Source organism: Brienomyrus brachyistius, unplaced genomic scaffold (genome assembly GCF_023856365.1).
Source record: "Brienomyrus brachyistius isolate T26 unplaced genomic scaffold, BBRACH_0.4 scaffold59, whole genome shotgun sequence".
Classification (NCBI taxonomy): domain Eukaryota; kingdom Metazoa; phylum Chordata; class Actinopteri; order Osteoglossiformes; family Mormyridae; genus Brienomyrus; species Brienomyrus brachyistius.
The window spans coordinates 380,173-401,475 of NW_026042334.1; the positions used below are offsets into that span (position 1 = coordinate 380,173).

At 41.7% G+C, this 21,303-nt stretch overlaps 1 protein-coding gene across 1 annotated transcript; it reads right to left on the minus strand.

Moving 5' to 3' along the window:
• Positions 1-2,239: 2,239 nt before the first annotated feature.
• LOC125725018 (homeobox protein BarH-like 2) lies at positions 2,240-15,973 on the minus strand. Its single transcript, XM_049001555.1, has 4 exons — positions 15,376-15,973; positions 6,767-7,055; positions 4,282-4,366; positions 2,240-3,980 (listed from the first exon to the last, which is right to left on the minus strand). The coding sequence occupies exons 1-4, from the start codon at positions 15,560-15,562 to the stop codon at positions 3,699-3,701; spliced, it is 843 nt and encodes a 280-aa protein (XP_048857512.1). The 5' UTR covers positions 15,563-15,973; the 3' UTR covers positions 2,240-3,698.
• Positions 15,974-21,303: the final 5,330 nt, after the last annotated feature.

Sequence of the window (21,303 nt, forward strand, 5' to 3'; positions counted from 1 at the left end):
GCACAACATTTGGAATCGGGACGTCCCATCTCGCCTCAGTGGGTTTCACTGCACGGCATTTAAATGCAGGATGTTGCAAGCTGCAAGAAATTAGAGACATCGATTTGGCCATTAATTTGATTGAAGCTCATAAACATTCATGATCCATAGAACTGTGAGACTTTATAACTGCCGGCCTATTTCCTATGTAAAATAAATGAATGTTTCGATTAAGTTTTACGGCATTTTTCATTAGCTAATACATTTATGTACTGAACGGGATTCTTGCTGTAATCTATAAATACGGCCAGCAATTTGTACAGTGTAATTTTTTGTTTTGTTTAATTGCATTCTCAGTCAGGGGAACCATGAACTTCTCATTTATACAATCGGGAAAAAACCCACCCTCTTCATTAAACACTGGAGTATTTTTGGGAAGCGTTTCAGAATTACACACAGTGCTGTTTTAAAAACAAACAAACATTTGTATCTCCAGATGATAGCCTTGATCAAAGCGATATAAATTCTGCCGACTGAAATTCATATTTATATTTACAATCAACCCCATGGGAATTACATGCTTGATCGCTTTGTGGTTTAGACAGCAAGGTTTTTGTTCCAGTGACTGCAGGACACTTCAGTGACTGACAGGCTGTGGTTTTTACCTTTGGTATTTAAAAATCACTTCCCCTGTCAAAACAATGAAGGGGGCAAAATGGAAAGACCCCCCCCTCCCCCCGCCGCCCCCCCCTGCACGATTTCTCAGGCAGCAGCAAGCTGACAGGTGAACATGCTCGATGAACGGCTTCTCCAGGGGAAAATTCCAGGCCATTCTCCTGTGTTTGACCTGAGGATGAACCTTTACTTGTAAGAGAATGGCTGTTCCTCAGAGCAGCACACAGTTTCCACCCCCCCTCCCCCCCCACCCACCCCTCATAGCACCATGATGGCAGCAAGGTCACACACATGTCATAACCTGCAGCCTCTCCACGAACAATAGCTTTTATTTGTTTTTTGGAAGATCTAACGAAGATGACACGAAGGAAGAGATGAAATTCTGCTTTATAATAATGCAGTTGTAATCTTCATATCCAGGGTAGCTGCTTCAAGTGCGGGATGTTTTAAAATGCAGCATTCTGAAACAGACCCATGCTTTTAGTCTTCAAGGTATCTTGACCCATGGGACCCAGGTGACCATGTGATCCACTTCACTGGCTGTTCCTTCCTGTGGGCATTGAGTGTTCTAACATACTTCTCAACGTTAAGACCCAAAATATGTACTTTTAACTTGCCGTGTTTTTCCCTCTGGGTCATAATTCCAAGGTTTATTCTATTGTACCTTTGAAACTGGCCAAAACCAACACAGTCTGATGTATCAACGGCGATCTAGTGTTTTTGACGACTTCAGTTATAGTTGGCGGCCTTAACCTCACGACCACAAATTAAAAATGTGGTTTTCTGGCTCGACGGCCTCCAGTACTTCAATGGGCCAGTGATGATTGCCATGCTAAGCAGCTTCCTTGGAACTCCCCTACCCCTCTCGTCATGCTCCAAGGTAAACATACCCACCAGGCAAACATATCCACTCCCTCTCCATTGAGCTTCCTTTTGCTACCTCAGGAAACCTGTTGGTTTTGAAGAGTCCTCGTCAAGTCTGAGAAAATCGGAAATGTTTTGGGGGAACACCTAGGAGAAATGGCCTCGCTACCTTCTGTGTCCACCCATTTCGTGACACAGGTGGCCGCCTGGAGTGTCATCTTCAGAGGGGATGCCAACTTAGCAAACAGCCCAAGCCAAGTTTGTTGGGGTCAGGAGGGCCCCGGGGCTGACGTCACAAGGGCTTCCACTAGCACTGAATACAGGTATTTTTAATTTTTAATTATCATCTAACTCATTCTAGCTAATGGTGCCTAGCTGGCCAGTAAAAGTCAATAAGTTCTGATCTAATAAATGATGTATGAATAATTAAATCTGCATCTATAATCTCTTATAAGACCATATAACATAATTAAAACTCAGTGGCTCATGTGATTTGCTCCTATAATTTTCAGTGTGAAAAACAGCAGCCACATTTGCCTTAGAGCCCCATTTGCAACAGAGAATATATTCTTTCAATAGAATTTTCAATAGAAAATTAAATAAGGGACATTTTTCCTACATTTTCGTTGCTGCACAAAAGTAATCTCTATGAAATAATATGTGGAAAAAATATTTTTTTAAAAAGAAATAGATATTAATAAATGTAAACATTTTCAAAGGCTTTTGATATGCAATTTTATTAAATGTATTTAAATATGCAAACAGTCACTCATGTACAATAGAAATTACATCATAGCATTCTGGAACAAAATAGTACATTTTCAGCAAACAGTTGTAATTGTTCATTCCAAAACAAGTCATTAAATTTTCCCGACAAGCACAGTATTTACATCAGAAAAATATTACACGGCTTTATATGAAACAAAAATAGACCTTCTTTCCGAAATGTTTTATTTTTACAAATAGGAATATTTAAAAAAAGAAAATAAATGGTTTCCAAACCGGAAAATAGAAGTGCTGGCAAGCAGGTGAAACATTTTTATTCAGGCAAGAGTCCGTCTGTCATTCATAGACAAGGGGGTTTAAAGTAGGGTGCTCATGTCGGGGCCCGAAGGCTGAAAACATCTTTAAAATGTTTTCAAATGTTTGGCAGTTTCTCTGCTCCACTGGCAGGGGGGGGGGGGGGGGGGGGGGGGGAGGAGATTTATTCTTTTCTGGGTCTCTGACAGCTTAAGAATCTTTCCTCTTGGCAATACAATCAGCGCAGTGTCAAAACAACCAACACAAAGGCAACGCAACACTTTTTCTTTCAGCCGGATCAAAATGAAATACTTTCCAAATGCATATTTTTTAAATTACGTAGTTTGTTCCATAGAAAACACCTTTATTACAGGTACTGTGCCGGAGCGGCTGTCTGCTCACGCCGATATCGGTACTTTGCCAGATACTACTGAACTGATATTAATATGGAAACGCAGTAAATCAGAATTACTGGATACTTCCTGGTTAATGTTAGGGTCTCATTAAAACACTGGCACGAGAACTGTCAAAGACACAATACCGAAAAAGCTGTGTGAAGTTGCACTTGGGGAAACTGCATTAATAATTCATCATGTTACACATTCCATTTCATTTCTCATGTGCCTTTGCCCGTTCAGTTTTTAAAGAGATCACTGAAAACTGAGCTTCACACAAAAAAGTCAAAATGTTATATAAAAGGTATAATTTCTGAAATATTTTAATTATGTTTTTTTTTTTTTAGACTCGCTTTGGTATCGGAAAATTTTTAAAACCGCTCTACCTAAAGGCACCTTTACCAGTGTAAAGATTTTACAAATGCACAGTGTGTAAAAACACACACGGACGGACAAAGACATGCAATATTTACAAGCTGACATAACGGGGGGGGGGGGACTTGCGACTGTTTCTCACAACAGAAGGGACACTGGCTGTATGGCATTCAGGGCACTGGCATGGGAGGTATAGCTGATCCCTTTGTGGATGCAGTGCGATATTTTGGTTTCTGTTTTTTGCAAGAATTACTGTACTGTAAGGTGTAAAAATCTTGCCCCCTCGCCCCAGTTCAAACCTGGCCGGCCGTCTGAAGCGCAGCAGGTCACTTTGGTAGTGCTCTCGGCAGCAAGTGCTCATGGGTACCGGATCTGCCCCAGTCCGCGCCCTTAACTCGCCGCACACGTGTCTGTCTGCTGCGACGGTACTGGCTCTGACACGTGCTCCCCCGCTGGTGCTGTGCCACGCGGCTCTGTGCCCCCCACCATGCTCAGATCCTGGGGTTCCGAGTGCGGGCTGTCCCCCCTGCACGCTGCGCTTTTGTGGGCCCTCTCCTCCACCGCCAGCCGGGCCAGACGCTCCTCTGCCTCAATCTCCTCCGTGGTGGGGATGGAGTTCTTCTTCGGCCTACCTTTGGGCTTGGTGGGGGCTTCCTGTCCCCCTTTGAGGACCTAGCGGAGCATAAAAATGTCCCATAAAAATCTGGAGATATTGGCTCTTTAGGGGAGGGGATAGGGTCACTGGCAGCAACAGTTATTACAGTGATTACAGGAAGATGGACGAGGTTTGGACTTTTGAGATCAGTCCTCCAATCATCAATCTCCCAGATCAGTGAGCCTCTGCCTTTGGCGGCAATTGGCTGAGCTGCCTGACATACTGCTCTCCATCACTCACATTTCCTCATCACCCGGACCCTCTCCTGCCCCACGGTTACCCCCCCCGCCGCCCGCCCCCCCCCCCTAAGGCTCTTACTATTTTCTTCCACTTCATGCGTCGGTTCTGATACCAAGTCTTGACCTGTAGCTGCGTGAGGCCCAGCGACTGGGCGAGGTCCAGCCTGCAATGGCGGAGGGGGGAGAAGGAAATGAAAAATCATTTTTTGGAAGGTGTGTAGATGCAAAGTGTCTGAGACTCTGGAAGTAGCTTAAGGAGAAGCTGTCTGCTGAACGCAGACGCAGACCAAGTGCACATGAAAGGACATGGACACGACATCCTGCCAAGGCAAAGCTGGACAGAAACATTAACCATCAAAATGTCAACATACAGCAACTGCCATCAAGCAGAATGTTTTATACAGAAGAAGCAGCCTTTTCCACTAAACTGCCAAATGAAATCCAGCATACATAATATGAAGTACTATTAATAGTTTCACATATTACTTTATATACTCTATTATTTGTCAATAAGCTTTAATATATCACATCTTGGCAAACAACCAAAACATGTAACGTTTTTGGGGGGCTTGGAAATCATTAAAACTTATTAGTTAGGATTTATTGACCTAAATTTAGTAGCGGGACAAAAAGTAATTTATCATCTTTACATTGTGATAATTTTACTTAAGGAAAAACAGGATTTATCCTTTAAATCCACATATATACAATATAAATCCATGTACGAATCATCCAGCACTTGGCCATAAATCAGATACCGTAATGTTTGAGTCGTCTGAGAGAGGAAGCAGCGCTGTGTTTGTTCTCGACGCTGACCCAGAGCGTAACCGCGAGGCTAACGCTCGCATAGACACAGCTCGCGTTCACGGTTAAACACAAACCAGTCGCTGGGTTGATTTTCAAGGTCGGGCCGTCAGCTCCAGAACAGCTGCTTTCGGCCCGAAGGTTGAGGTGCCCGTTGGCTGATCGCAGACAAGTGTGCGGAGGTAGAAAAAGAGGGCTGTCCACCAACGGCCACATCGCAAGCCCCTAAAATGGTCTCAACCCAGATTTCCTCCACGTTCTCCCTGTAAAGTCCCTCCCACCCCCTGGGGGGATTTCCCCCCTCGCCTGCACCTCCGCCAAGCCCAGCAATAATTTCAAGTGAACCGCGAAACGCTGCTGGAAATGATGGGATTAGCACAAAGTCCCCCAGGACCCCCCTCGGTCAGCAGACAGGCAGAGAACATGGCCCAGACCGGTTCTGCGGTCTGCCCCCCCCATCTAATCTAGCACTCCAACCACCCGGAGCGCCGACCTTCTGACATATGCCGACTGACAGCTTTGAACGCGACGTTTTCGTTTGACCCAACTATCCAGCTGGAATCCGGCTCCCAGGACGTTTGAGAACATTTCATGTGAAATGCCCATCACGAAATAATGGAACATGTCTTTAAGGCTAATCCCATGAGCAACACATGGAAAAAGTGACAAGCCTTCAAACCACGACCGGAGCATACAGGACTTGGAGTTTGACACAATAATTCATATCCATTTTTACTTTTTCCTGCCAAATTTCCTTCCACTCTTTACAGGTTGAATCCACTTAATGTTACTTTATATGATTTATACATATTGAAGCCAAATGTTGCTAATAATATTGATCCCACCACTTTCCAGTAGGGGCCAGTATAGAATGTCATTATTAAATTTGATTCAGTATTTTTGATTTGTATTTCTAATCATCAGACTTCGTAATGTGCAGAAACAGGTGTAGTTTAAACCAAGTGAAATTATGAGTCTGTCACCATCATCTCACAGAATTTTCTAGATCTTTTGTGTTAAGGTGGCCGAACTCTTTTAGGATAGTGAGCCCTCCGTATCCATGGATTCAACAGTTGGTGATAGAAAATATTCGACAAAAAAATTCTAGATAGTTCCGGAAAGCAAAATTTGAATTTGCTGTGAGCCGAGCACTACACTGAATCCACTCGAATGAAATTATGTATAGTTTTGGGTGTTACTGGTGAGTGTTGACAAAATGTGTGTGTGTGTGTGTGTGTGTGTGTGTGTATGAGACAGAGAGAGAGAGAGAGAGAGAAAAGAAAAGTGAGATGAATATTTACTTTCTTTAATAATATTTATATTTTCTACATGTACTGTAATGGTTGCATCTATACTGAACATATATAGACTGTCATTATTTTCTAAACAATATGGTACAACAACTATTTACATAGTATTTACATTGAATTAGATATTCTATGTAATCTAGGGATAGATTTAAATTATATGGGAGGATGTGCAAATTTACTGAATATAAGGGACTTGAGCATCTGTGGATTCAAATATCCGTGGGGGGCCTGGAACCGATTCCCCACGGAGGAGACAGGAACTGCCCGCTGTATTTAGTCATTAGTCATAGTGCCGTTGCGGGGTGTAGCTCAGCTTTGATGCTTTTTAATCATGTTGGGAAAGATGTGTTTAACGCCCCTGCACAAGCTTCCAAGCCCGGTCCAGGTCCAAGTCTAGATCTAGGTCTAGTCTAGGTCTAAGTCTAGGTCTCGGCTCTGGAGGCAGCTTACCTGTCAGGGGTGGAGAGGTACTTCTGCTTCTGGAACTTCTTCTCCAGGCCCATGAGCTGCAGCTCGGTGAAGATGGTGCGGCTCCTGCGTGGTTTCTTCAGCCGGGGGGCGCCGTGCTCTGCCTCCGACTCACTGCTAACGCTGACGGGGGTCTCGCTGCAGAGCGGCTCGCCAGGGTGCGAATGAGGGGAGGCCAGGGAGTACGGGGGCGAGGGCTGGGACAGGTGAGGTATGCTGGGGGGCTGCCGTGTGATGACAGACAGGAGCGGGTAACCCCGGACGGAGGAGCCTGAGGAAAGGGGGGGCAATCAGTATACACTAAAAACAAGCAACATTCGTGCCTCGGTTGAATGAACGCAACGGGACATTCGCAAGTGAAGAACTGAAACCTGCAGCAGCTCTTCACTTAGCCGTCATGGTTCCAGGAGCCTCAAATGCCTGTCAGGCAAACGACTGCAAGTTGGGATCCAACAGAAAATCGTAAAAAAAATTGCAACAACAAAAAAAATACGAGGGAGAGAGGATCAGCATTTCACAGATCATCGTGCAACGCTGCACGCACCGTCGCATTTTGACTGCAACAGGTGGTTGGGCACGCAAACCTCTCTCCCCCCACCTTGGCTGCTGTCCGGAGGGGAATAAGGCAGTGGGAGAGAAACTTAATGGCCAGAAGATTTAACAGTGACGGGGCTCGATTTACGCCTTGAGTCCTGCCCTGCTCCATCCAGCTCTTGCATTTAATAATTATTTTACGAGATGGGGGGGGGGGGGGGAACACGAGAGACACAGACACAACTCCACCGTGATCTCCAGCGATGGGGGCTGTAAATCTACCCCGGGTGAGGACCGGCCCCTTTAATCCAGACATTTCTCAGACAGTGCGGAGACACTGAACGAGATAAAACTCTTGCGCTTGTCTGGAGCAGGAGTCACGCCGGAACAGATATTACTTATATGTGAGCTTCGCATAAAAAAAAGGAAAAGTAAAAAAAGGAAAATGCAGGGCTTTAGATATAAATTTTCTCTCCCCTGTAATTTAGAAGTAAATTACGAGTGACGTGGGTTTTATGGAGAGGGGATATGAGAGGAGAAGCCCAGTGCTGTAGAATTACATGCACTCTTGGGTGTATTTTTTCTCATTAGTTTTCCCTACCGCAGTATATCTGTAGATGTCTCCCATATCTTATCTTTTAATGACAGACTTGGAAAATAAGTTGACAGTCCTCCCCCTTGGCCAAGAGAAACGATGCTAATGGTCATAATGATTGCAAATGTGGCCACTGTTGGAACACAGCCTTTCCTGCACAATCCCCCAAGTTTGGGTGACCTGAGACGGGACCGGCTCGCAGGTGATGCGTGGCTGTCTATCTGGCCCGTGCTGCGAGGCCTCCTCTTACCACATCCCACCACCCCGCACCCCCCCCCCCCCCACACACACACACACACACACATCCTCCCCTCCCTCTCACTCCAAGTGACAGGGCTGCACTCAAAGGCTCCATGACATCATTACTGACTGATGACCTCATTGGCAGTCTCCCACCTCAGCGAATCGATGGGCACCACTGCAAGTCTGAACACACGAGGCCATACCCCCGCCCAGTCACCCCCCCCCCCCACACCCAACTCTTCCCTCTTCTTTCCATCTTTTTATCAGACACCCTGTACAGAAACTCCTCACTAACTTGTCCCACCACACTTGCAGCTCAGTCATTTATGGTTAGTATATTAATAACATACACAGTTAAAATTATGCTAGATTCTTTAAAAAAAAAATTAAGTTGTTTGACCTTGTACAGAACCTCAAAAAGCCCAACTTTGGGTTTGTAATTTTCATAGCACATAATATTTACAGTCAGTATCAATTTTTTTTATAGGGTTGCACTAATTCCACGCTATCCCGTAATTTCAAGCTAAGCTACTCCAGTACTACATCACTCTTCATTGCACAGAAACTACTTGCATGAAATGGCTCGCTAATCTGCTTTACCTCATGTCAGTGAGCCTTAACAGCGAGCGGTCCTAATCACAGCTGTGTCAGTTGCCTAGCTGTCAAAATCTTTGTGGGACATCATTTATCTGTTAGAATTGTGTTTAGAAAGCCAGACCGAATCATCACCTGTTTCTGCTTTTCGTGTGTGCTCTCTCAAAATCCCCAGGCCTTCAGATGTGCCAAACATCCGGCGGTTGTCCGATTTCCTGCTCATGAACCGAGTCCAGGTGATCTTACTGGACTTATGCGTGCCGATAAAACTCAAAAGTCACTGGAACTAAGTAAGCAGCAGCTTACGAAGGTTACTTCTTACGAAACCTGTTGATTCAGCTGTCCTACTGCCACTGTCATTATTACATCTCGCTACATGATTTCACCATAAAAAGTATTGAGAATTTAACCACAACTGTTCCAAAAAATAGCTTTATAAAATAAGTAAAGCCTGCAAGTCGTATTGGATAAAACATCATTCTAAGCATGAAATTAAGTGCTTTTAAACATCATGCTTCTGCCGTTTCATTGAAGAAAACATATTGAAACACAATAAATCATGCTTCATAGCGTTCACTGAGTCACCAGCCTCCTAAGTGTGTTAGTACGGGTCTTGGACTGACCTCCAGTCCTGCTTCCTGCTCCGAGCAAACGGAGTGCACCGATTCCGCAGTGTGCGCTGTGTGGTTTAGGCCCGTATCAGACGAACAGGCTGGGCTTTTCGCAGAGAACCAGAGGGCATTTCTCAGGCTATGTTCGTTTGTGCTAGAAGCTTAGCCCAGCCCCAAATGGTTGAAATGTTGGCTCCCAGTGGCAACATGTCAGTACAAGCAGCCCATGTTGTTGTGATACATTTATTATTATTTTTAAAAATTTCTTTTAAATGTACCAAATCATTGTCCCTGGGAGACATGCCAAGCTCGGCATGTTTTTTTCCAGAATTATGCAGCCTGTTAAACGTGCGTATCAGTCGAATGACCTGTCCACGGGCCCTGGCCTGTGTCCTTGACGACCAGGCAAACTGCGCCAGTTCAGTCATACTTACCTGATCGCCACTCGGTGAATTAGGCGTCTCAGAGCTTGTTTACAATGAGAGCTACTTCGACAAAGAAAACGATTCGTTTGACATACTAACAGGGAGGCAACTGTAAAAGCTGTCGACCGGGTGGTGGGGGGTTATGACAGTAAAAACACAGTGTGTGGGCAAAACAATAACAAATTAGACAATGAAAATAACCATGCTAAAAATATCATGAGAAACCTTTGGGAAAATCACTCATTTCTAATGGGAACTGGCCTCTGTCTTCCATTAGGTACCAGCCATAAGACTGATTTAAAATTTCCTTCAAAATTTAATGGCTTCTACTGGGTTACAATGGGTTCTACATTTACTGGTATAAAATAAGGTTCTTACTGGTTTATTTTGAGGTTTTCACATTTACATTTTATTTCATTAGACTGGTATTAAATGTGACTTTGTGTATTTTTTTTTATTAATCTATTGATTTCAGACCATTACCAATTTTTATTTAGGCTCTTATAATATAGTAATATTGCTAAATATGGTGGCATATATTTATGTGTCTAGTAGAACAGTATTATTAAAATAATGTGGTATTCGTGTTTACAATACATAAAATAGTTTGTAAACAAAATAAAACACAAATACAAAACATTTAACCAATAAAGGAAGCTATTAAGAAGAGTATTAGGAATTAGCAATAACAAATTATACAATGGAATCATCTTTCCGTAAATATCTGAAGAGTAAAGCCATAGAAACCCAGGATTGGTTGGTGGTTTCCATCAAGGTTAATTAAACAACAGGGGTCATTAAGAACAATTAAAGAACCATTTACATAGCATTTGCATTGAACCAGGTATTATAAATAATCTAGAGATGGATTTAAAGTATAAAAGAATTTGGGGTTCAGGGCTTTTAGTCACGCTGCCTTCGAAACTCACTCCGTCCTGATATCAATAGTATTGACTGTCTCTCTACATTCAAATCTCGGCTCCAAACTACACTTTGTATACTTGCTTAGTCGATTTTTTATTTATTTATGCACCTTTTCATTTATTTGATTATGGCAATTTTGAACACATTAATGCGCACAGAAGTATGTTTGCATATCTTGTGGATTGTTTTTGGAAGGTATCCTTCAAAGGTGCCTTTAAATAAAATGCATTATTATTATTATTATTATTATTATTAATAATAATAATTATAAATATAATAATTAATATAAGAAGAAGAAGAAGCATCAAGGATTGCTAAAATAATACAAAACGATTAGGAGCAACCATTAAAAACCATCACAAAGCAAAACCACAGAAGGAAATCAATAAAGAGACTCAGAAACCAGTATGATTCCATTTCATAGGCAGATTTCCATTCGGCTTGAATTATGTAAACCGGAAGAGCCCATAACAAGCGATGTACCATTAAGAAACCGTAATAAATGACAAAGAGAATATTAAATTCCAGTAGAAACCATTAGCAACACTTAATGGTTACTAAGATTTCTAAAAATTGTTTGTATTTTGTTGGGGGGGGGGGGGGGGGCTCATGCGCAAAGTGTCCATTTAACATCAGTATTGTAGACTAACAGCGCTGTGCCAGGTCATCCGACGCTCATAAAATTTCACTCGGGTCGCTTTTGCCTCGTTGGGATATTTGACGAATGATGGAAGGGAACAGGTACCGGGCAGGAGTGCCCCCCCCCCCACCCCTACTGAAAGCCCCGAGCTAACCGTAGCCCCGTCCATCAGAGGGGCTCGACCGCATCCATGCTGGCTCCTCGTCCGCCGCTACCAGGCTGACAACACCCCCAAGTCACTCATCCCAAGCCAGTCCCACCACACAGGAGTGCAGGAGGAGCACGGCCGAGGTGACTGGCGGCGCATGAGACCGCCACATGTCCACTTTTCATCGCACTGTCAGATGAGATTACCCCAGCGTCGATCTTATCTCCGTCGGTCTTTCTAGAAATGCCTCTCAAAGGTTTGACCCGGGTTTCGATGAGAGACGAACTTCTAGATGAAATATTATAACGCCGCATTAAACCAGCCACCTCGCTCTGGCTGGATAATGACAACTTTATATATCTTTTAAAAAGGGGGGAAGGAGAAAACACTAATATTCTGCCACGCTTCAAATCCATCCATTACAGTAACTTTAAGGATCCCGGCATTGCTGCTATCAAGATTTTTTTAAATGAATTCATCTTTCTATTATTATGACAATAAGAGTATTACTGTCATTGTTGCTGATGTTATTTAATTCAGAAATGATTATGAAAGGGAGATAATCAATTTGTTTTCTTTCCCTTCACTAGTTTTTAACACAAACATCACTGTCCTACACTGACCCCTGCTGGACGGTGCTGGACTGGCAGCTCAGCGTGTGTGAGTCACGAGAGTCGATCTCTTCTAGCGTTAGCTGCGGGAAAACAGGCCCATGGCCTTTACCAGCTCCGAGACTCCAGATCTGCCAGCTTCTATATTGGGATTGCAAGCCATTGAAGTTCTTGAATATACGGTGTCTCACACCCTTACAATTTGAAATAAATGGTACATCCTGGATCGGGAGCTGGGGATTATGCCACCCCATCTATCCACAACGTGCCACCCAGAAATCGTACAGTGTCACGTCCTGCACAATGAACGCAACGGGAATAGTTAAATGTACTTATATCCCAGTTCCATTCAACCACATCCCTTTGAACTGTGAGTTCTGACACGCTTCCAGCAATGAGTAAAAAGCCAATGATCATTATCTAACTCATAACCCCATTCACTTACTAAACTTTCAAACAAGTTATTTACATATACACAGCCCAGCTAATTAGTTGAATCCCCTCCCACAGTGAGATTCTTTAACCTGAGTGTGATTGATTGCTTGTTTGAGAACTATGCAATGTGCAAATTAAAACACACATTCATTTTAGATACATACATTGCCTATTGAATTTTCATTTTTTTCCTCTACCGAAATGGAGATATGAAATATCATTGGCAACATGTGCAAAGGGTCTTCAGCATAATGCTAACTGCAATGACAAGTGCGTACGTCTGTATGTAAGAGTTTGTTTCGCCATCACGGGCTTTGAACAGGATAGACTAAGTGATAGTGGGTGATATATGACATATGATATATGACATATGATATATGACGATCGCTGGACCACACCAGGAGTGTAATATTCATCTTCTGTTAACACTGTTCAGCTGTAAGAGTTTGTTTTTTGGGTCAATTAACGCCCAAGTGGCTCCGACTCCGATGTGGGCCGAATCAAACGGCATGTTGAATAAAACAGCATTGCTCGTATGGAGCGAATTCGGCTGGATTGTTCAGCAGATAAAACAAAAACGAGCCAGAACAGGCCCAGTTCAAGCATCATTTAATATGTTTTTTTACCCTCTAGGGAAATGTTGTACGCATCACGAGTAATTTCCGAATGTCTGCGATATCTATATGAAGTCGCAAAATGATGAAAAAAAAATGTCTTGTTTTGCAGCTACTGTCACTTGTAATGCAGGAAATGAATATCATCTTCGGTTTACTGGGTCTCACGTGTCACGGTTAAGCTGTAAACGGCGAAGCTTAAGGAGATTTGCCAGCGAAGCAGGAATCGTGGTTTTGGTCTTTAGTTTCGAACATGCTGTTCGTGGCACCATGCCCCTCTCCATTAAATGTCTAGACACACACACCTTCCGGAGTCACAATCGTACTCTTTTTTTTTTTGTGCTACGAACGCACCGCGCTCCCACAACACCTCAGGCCGCCTGTGTTTGGGTGCGTGTACAGTGACGGAACGGGGCTTCAAGTACAGACAGCTGCCCTCACTGCAACACCCACAATGTGTCTGACAATGAGGGTCTGAGTATGAAACGGCCTCACACCAAAGTGGGGGTGTACAGCTTATTCGGACCTTCCCACCCCCCCCAAAAACTCAGGCACTAAGTATTCTTACAGGGAAATGTTCTGAAGGATCTGACTTTGCACAAAGACAAGTACAGAGTCTCCCATACCGAACAGGAAACAGCACCTAAGTCTCACATAGTATGTCCTACTGCTGACTCCATTTCATCTCCTGAATCGCAAAAAATTGCCTCACACTGAAATTATTCTGTACCCACCCAGTGCTTCCGGAAGCTTTCCAGATAAAGATGTTACACCTCCAAGCTTCATATAGTGAAGTAAGGATTTTATTTCCTTAACATTGTTTTTCTGTTAGTTGTAAGAATGTTATGGGGAAGTATTTGCACACTATTTATAGAACCGAATTGTGGCCTGCAAATACCATCAAGTGAGATAATCAAGATCTTTTTTGCGCAATATAATTCATTCAATTTAAAAGCTGGAATAATTGGACTTTAACTGATGCTTCCTTGGCTGCTGAGCGCTCTAACATGGGGTCGATGGGTCAGAGACGTCAGCCGAAAACACTGCCGAATGATAGGGCTGTCAGTCTAACTACTGCCGGAACATCGCCATTATTTTTGTGCTCTTTATTGGCGGATTGACTTGACATCCGTGGGTCGACGGTGCGAAGTTTTGTTGCGTTAAATAGCGTGTCGTTAGACCCTTAGACTGCGGGGACCACAACGCAGAAGGTGTTTTGCTTGAGTCACATGCTGCAATTCGGACTTCTAGTCGTGAAACTCGTGTAATTGCACAGTTAGTAATAACAACTGCAGCAACAACGTTATTATTATTATTATTATTATTATTATTATTATTATTATTATTAAGAACAATAACAAAAACAACAAGAACAACAACAACAACAATAATAATAATAATAATAATAATAATAAAGTTCCTATTTGTGAAACTTTTCAAGCATAAAGCCGAGACAACTGTGCGTAGACTAGATGTGCAGGAGGCCTGCTTTCAAAACCACACTGACGAAATATAGCTATAAAATGCATATTATATAACATATTCATTATATAACATACATAAGGTCCTCATATTTTACGACGACTTTAACTTTTTAATGTGATGCTATTTTTCACTTATTGGTTTATACCAGTTAAGAAGATTAAGGACTTTCTTCGGGAAATTCAATCAATATAGAAAATAAAGACGTAGAAAGAGGGGAAAAACAAATGATATGTCAATATCAAGGCTCAGCGGTGCTTTATAGAGACTGGTCTGAACTACGGCTATGTAACGCAGGTTATAGGGCTGATCACTGCTGTACGTCTATGTACAAAATGGGGGCAAAACATTAAGGAAAAAGCGCAACTTAAAACAGTATGGATCCAACTCAACACAATTTACATACCATATTTCTACATAAAGCATTAAAAATTAGAGTAAGAACTATTAAATCAATTCCTAAGTAATGCATCTGCCTGTATCTGCGGTAAGTAATACAAATAAATCCGGCTTAAATATCAGGCAATTAAAACCTAAAACCAGTAATAGTGAAAATCCTAAATCCTGTCAAACAGCCGTCATAGACACTGGAAATTTTTTCGGCTACATCCACAACCAATTCGTACTATCGGTAATTTAATGAAGTTCACCCTATAATCGTGGTACGTTAACACTGCCAAGATAAACGTAAAGCTTAGATACGTGACATACACGCCGTAAAGTTTCTTCACTTACCGGAACATGAATGAAGGGGTTTGGGTCGGACGATGAGAGAAGGACACACTGAATACAAGGAAAGTTTCTCAAAGTAATCGCAGGTCTCCTTAGATAGTATTTCGTCAATCATAAAAGTCTTGTAGCGCCGCCTGGCTGCTTTCAGCTGCCCGGGAGAAGAGAGCCTTAACTCGGCTTGGCAATGCATCGTCGCCCGCTGCGTGGGCAAAGTTACCGCAAGACTTAAACAAAAGCCAAGAGTGAAAGTGTAGCAGATACGCGTGGCGTGCGTGAAAATGCCGATTCGGAAGGTTAAAACGGCTGAAGCTGGTGTTTCCAGGAGGAGTGACTGTCTTCAGTCTGGGAGTTCGTCCCGGCTACGGTACCTCTTCAGCTCCGCCGCACCGCTCCTGCGTCTCACGGCTTATTAATGAACTGAGCAGCAAGCGCCCCGGGCGCTCACTATATAAACGGTCTGCATGTACATTCTCCACTTCTCAGTCTCCGGACACTCTGGCTGTCAATCAAATCCCCTCTTTCTCTCTCCCTCACTCCTCTCTCTTTCTCTCACTCTCTCCCCATCTACCTGTTTGTCAGCCTTTAGTTGAAATAAACTTGCCTCTCTCTCTCTCTCTTTCTCTCTCTCTCTCTCTCTCCCTCTCTCTCTCTCTCTCTCTTCTGCAGCTGATGATGAAGGGAGGGCCGTCAACTTGTCTCTCTAAGTCGCGCACAGTTGGAGATTTAAATGGGAGTATAAACTTTTTAAAAAATGGACAAGTGAAACAGGAAAACTCTCCCTTCATTTTTATAACAGTCCGCTATAAACATCATACTTTTAAACACATACTTTGTACATAAAACTAAACATGGAAATTTATCAAATATTATACTTTTATCGTATACTTTTTCACCTGATAGCCTACTCAGGTTTAGCAACAAAATTTACTGAGCTAAACATTTCTTAGCCGCATAGTTTGTCATACATCCGGAATGTATCCTGTGTTTTATTGCTTATTTAATCTGATTCACTCCATGAGCAGGTGTGTTTTAACAGCGCTTTCGCAATTGTTTCTATACTTGGACTATGCGCACTAATTATGTTATGCACGTGCCTCCGCAATACCTTATTATGGATGATTAAATTTTAAAAATCGCGATCATAATATTTCCTGTTGAGGTTTTGCTTCGGTTCCAAAACAGATCCGATGCTCGTTAATATATATATTAAATAAATTAGGGTACAAAACGTAATTTTGTATAATAATTTTGTTTCTTCCCTGCAATACTGGTGTTATATTTCACTGTATGCATGTGGGTATGGCCAAGAGTCACAGGAAAGCACGCCTATTCATTTTGGTTTTAAAATACTTTTTAAAGCGTCTTCATTTGTCATTTGGGGCTTCCCTAGTGGCGCAAACCATTAACATTATAATTATAAAAGAAAACGTCGTGCAAACCATACAAAAAGGGAGAAGTTATTTTAATAACGTGGGAAAATGTTAAACTTGTTGGCATTATTTTGTTAGGCGATAATTTCACTGGCGGAAAAAAAGATTAAAATTAAGACTGAAGTTAAGATTAAGATAGACTTTATTCCAGGGAGCAATGCAGTACAAACACCCTGACTTATATACATCACAAACGAGAGACGATATTACCAAACAGACCAGAAATGCAATGTGAAACAAGTTGTAAACATCAAACGCCCTGCCGTTTGTAACATTTTTCTATTTTAATTCTCTACGTATTTATACTTTTTTATTTTGTGATCTTCATTATAGTTTAGATTTCAAATACTATTTTAATGTATATGACTAATATTGCACATTTCGTACGTTCTACATTATATTGATTTTGGGATGTATGCTAGGAGAAGCAGAGATGATAAAAATCAGCATATCGTGATCTTCTGTAACTATTTATTACCTTAATTTATATTTTGCAACAATGTGATTTTAGTAAGTGTTGTGATTGGCCTGGTAAAGTTGTAGTATTTTTATTATTGACTTAATTCTATATAATTAAAATTACGATTTCTGTTTTTAATATCATATAATAATAATAATAATAATAATAATAATAATAATAATAATAATAGTCAGTACAAAAAACAAAAATGATAAGCAGTTTCACCGTTTTAAATGTATCTGTGAAATTTTGGTTACATTCATTTAAGTAATTCTGATAAGATGGTAAATTAATGAGTTAACTGTAGGTTGATTGGCTTTCCAAATGATGTGTCTACCTTCTGTGAAATAATAATTTTTAGCAGTAATCTTAACTAATAACTCACATATAAATCTATTTCAACTCGAAATTATTCATTTGTGTAGTCGTTATAATAGTTGTAAAGTCACATTAAGGTGAGAAAATACCCCGTAATCCGGCCCTTTCCTTAAATCAAACACGCGCACGCAGACACACGTCGCAATTAGGTTTTTATAATAGCAGTCTCTAAAAGGCGACGTTTTGTTGGGGTAGGTAAATGTAATTTACAGTTTCAGAAAGGTAGTAACCTCTTTATATGACATTTTAAAAATAAGTCCGTCTTCATAATTGTCCTGTCCGCCTACAATGCTTTAATTGTTTTGCACGTCACATGGCAGAACTTTTCCCCGCAGAATTTCGCTGAGATCGGAATAATTTGAATTTCCCTCATTATGTACGAAATTTGACTGCGTAAAATACACTTCAAGAAATAGATATATGTTTTATTTAACATTTATTCAAAATTTCCCACATGATTATTCCAATATAAAACGTAACATACCCAGATTCTTAACTAATGGCTAATAATATTTAAAAATGAAATAAATATCGAGGAATGCCTAATTTTGGGTCTACATGCCATTTTAGGCTTTAGATGATATGGAATTTTATTAGTTTGTTCGTTTGTCAGTTTTGTTTATTTCTAGTAAAGTGTTTTTTTTAATTTGTCGGTAACATGGGTGTATTTAATTATTAAATATTAATACCGCGTTACGATCGATTAAAACGGCACAGATCGAGACATGTATTATCATTATTACTATTATAGTGTACTGAGTCCCCCAGAGTGTTGGCAGAGATGTCTGCAGGTTCGGTTCTCACAGAGCGAACGAGGGAGCTGCACTGCTACCTGTAGATTAAAGGTAGGCGAACACGGGCGTGAGCTCAAAGGCGTCGCAGTTTCGCTTTTGAGGTATGTCGATACGCCATGATGACTTGATGTCGTGCATGTAAATACGTTACTGGAGACTATCTTTGTCACATGTGTACACCGGGGGCGGTGCTGCCCTCGTGGAGACTGTACCGAATTTGTATATAAATTATAGTTTCTTCCTTATTATGCTGGAAGCTCACAATGGTTGCCTTGTTCAATGCGTTCTCTTCCAGTGTTATAGTAACAGCTACACAATCACGTCACTTTTAAAAAGGCTTTTTAAAGACAGAAAAGGAAAAATCTTACGCATGTAACGTAGACATTATACTCTTACTCTGTAGATTGAGTCAGAATGATGGTCGTGCTGAGGTAATGTGTGACCTATGAACAAACTGACTCACGACTGTGAGATTGAACTGCTGATTTCTTTGCTGTTGTGGACAACAGAGTAGAGTAGTGGGGAAGGGGTCCAGGTTGGGGGGGGGGGGGGGGGGTTAGCCACTCTGGTACTACCAGTCCACAAAAAAAACCAGCTTCTGTTGGGATGGGTCACCTCTGCTGGCAAACACTCTGAAGATACTCTTCTATAAAAGGCTATATAACCCCCACCCCCCCCCCCCCCCCACAGGCCCAGAGACGCCAGCCAGATCAATCAATTAAAACAGTTATGCCGCTGTCACCGTGGCTAATAACAGCCTTCCCAGTACTGTCGGCGATTCCTCCCACTGTAAGCGTGGAATTTGACACCCGTCAGATTATGAGATGACAAAGAGCTCACAGTGTGGATGTCGAACCCGTCGAAAGCTGAATCGCTGCGAATGTGTGCCGCACAAGTGCAGATTACGGCCCGGTCACATATTAAGGGATTTCGGCCTCGACGTCACGAAGACCAGGTCAATAAGAAAGATGACACATGCCACTTTCGCTCTGCTGCATGGCCGCTTCTAGCATATAAATCTGATCTTTCTGTGTTAAGCCTCATGCACTCCAGCACAAGCTTTGATCTGTTTTTATTTCCCTAAACATGAATTGTTAATATTGATATCAGTATAAATGCAAATGAAAGAAGGAGTAACAGAACTTCTGGTTAATTGTTTAATCAGTCTACTAACGCCAATTCGGCATTAGTTTATAGGTATGTAATTCAATCCCATTTGCAAAAAAAGTTTTACAGGATTTACAAATCACACAAACCCATATATAATTGAAAGCAGAACAAAGACAGCATATAAAATGTTGAAACTGAGAAAAGTTATTGTTTCACGACAAATATATGTTGAATGTGAACTCGATGCCAGTGACACATTTCAGAAAAGGTAGCATGTTTGCCACCGTGTTGCATCACCTCTTCCTTTAACAACACTCCGTAAATGTTTTGAAAGTTAAATGCTTTCCCATTCTTGCTTGATACAGGATTTCAACTGTTCGACCGTTTCGGGGGGGGGGGGGGGGTCTCATATTTTTTGTTTCATGACGCACCAAATTTTTTGAATGGGTGACAGGTCTGGACTGCAGAAAAGTCAGTTGCTTCTACTATGGAGCCACATTGCTGTAATACACTCAGAATGCAGTTTGCTTTTGTCTTGTTGAAATATACAAGGCCTTCTGTGAAAAAGGCACTGTCTGGATGGCAGCTTAAGTTGCTCCAAAGCCTGTATATATCCATCAGCATTCATGGTGCCTTTTCAGATGAGCAAGCTACCCAAGCCCTGGGCACTAATACACCCCCATACCGTCACAGATTCTGGCTGGTGAACCATCCACTGACACTGACAGTGGATTTCGGAAGTGTTCCTGAGCCCGTACAGTGACTTACACTATAGAATCGCGTGTGATTTATTGCAGTGTCACTAGAGGACCTGAACGTCACGTCTATACAATATTGGCTTTCAGTCTTGTCCCTTGTGCACAGAGATTACTTCGGATTCTCAGAGAGAATTTCAGAGATGTTATGTACTGCACATGAAATTCCCAAATTCTTTGCGATAATACAATTGTTGCATTTTTTTTTATCCACAGTCTTTCACAGAGTGGTGAACGTCTACCCATCTCCACTGCACAGAGACTCTTTTTATACCCAATCATCTTACTGACCTGTTGCCAGTTAACCTAATTAGCTGTGAGATATTCAACCAGATGTTTTGTTTTAGCATTTGCTCCTGTCCCAATTTCTTTGAAATGCCCAACTACATATATATATATATATATATATATATATATATATATATATATATATATATAGTCGAACCTCGTTACTACATACAAGACGGGATATCAAAAACATGTACGTTATAAGCATAGAACATTGTAACCACTTAGTGCAAGATGGATAAAAGAACTCACGAAATATCCCTGTAAATGATAAAACTTTAACAGACCCTTAAATTGGCTACAAAACAAACGAACACATTATTACTTGTTAAATAATTCAACAAAGCTCATTTGGATCCTTGAAATTTTCCTTAAATTACTCACGATTACTTAGTGCCGGCCGCTTATCAACAATGTATTTTCGTTTGTCTATTTTAGAGGGCCTACATTCTTTGATCCTCTGCCTACAAGGGCCCCTGACCCTATAGGGAGGGCGTTTGGCTGCCAAGGGCCCTTGAATTGTGGTGGTGGTGCTGGTGGTGGGAGGGGGGGGGCTTGCAAACGTTTTGCCCAGGGGCCCACACAACCCATAATCTGTCCCTGGCTGTAAACAATGGCTGCTATTGGAATAATACATAGGCTAAAAACGGGAATTAGAAACCTGTACGTTGAAGAGGTGAAAATGTTGTATCCAGGGTACGTAGTAACGAGGTTCG

Bases quoted from the DNA above. Each gene is read 5' to 3' on its own strand.
- LOC125725018 (XM_049001555.1), bottom strand. From the start codon at position 15,562: ATGCATTGCCAAGCCGAGTTAAGGCTCTCTTCTCCCGGGCAGCTGAAA. The intron at 4,367-6,766 runs GTAAGCTGCCTC...CCGCCATTGCAG, and splicing joins TACCTCTCCACCCCTGACAG to GCTGGACCTCGCCCAGTCGC. The intron at 3,981-4,281 runs GTAAGAGCCTTA...ATGCTCCGCTAG, and splicing joins GCATGAAGTGGAAGAAAATA to GTCCTCAAAGGGGGACAGGA.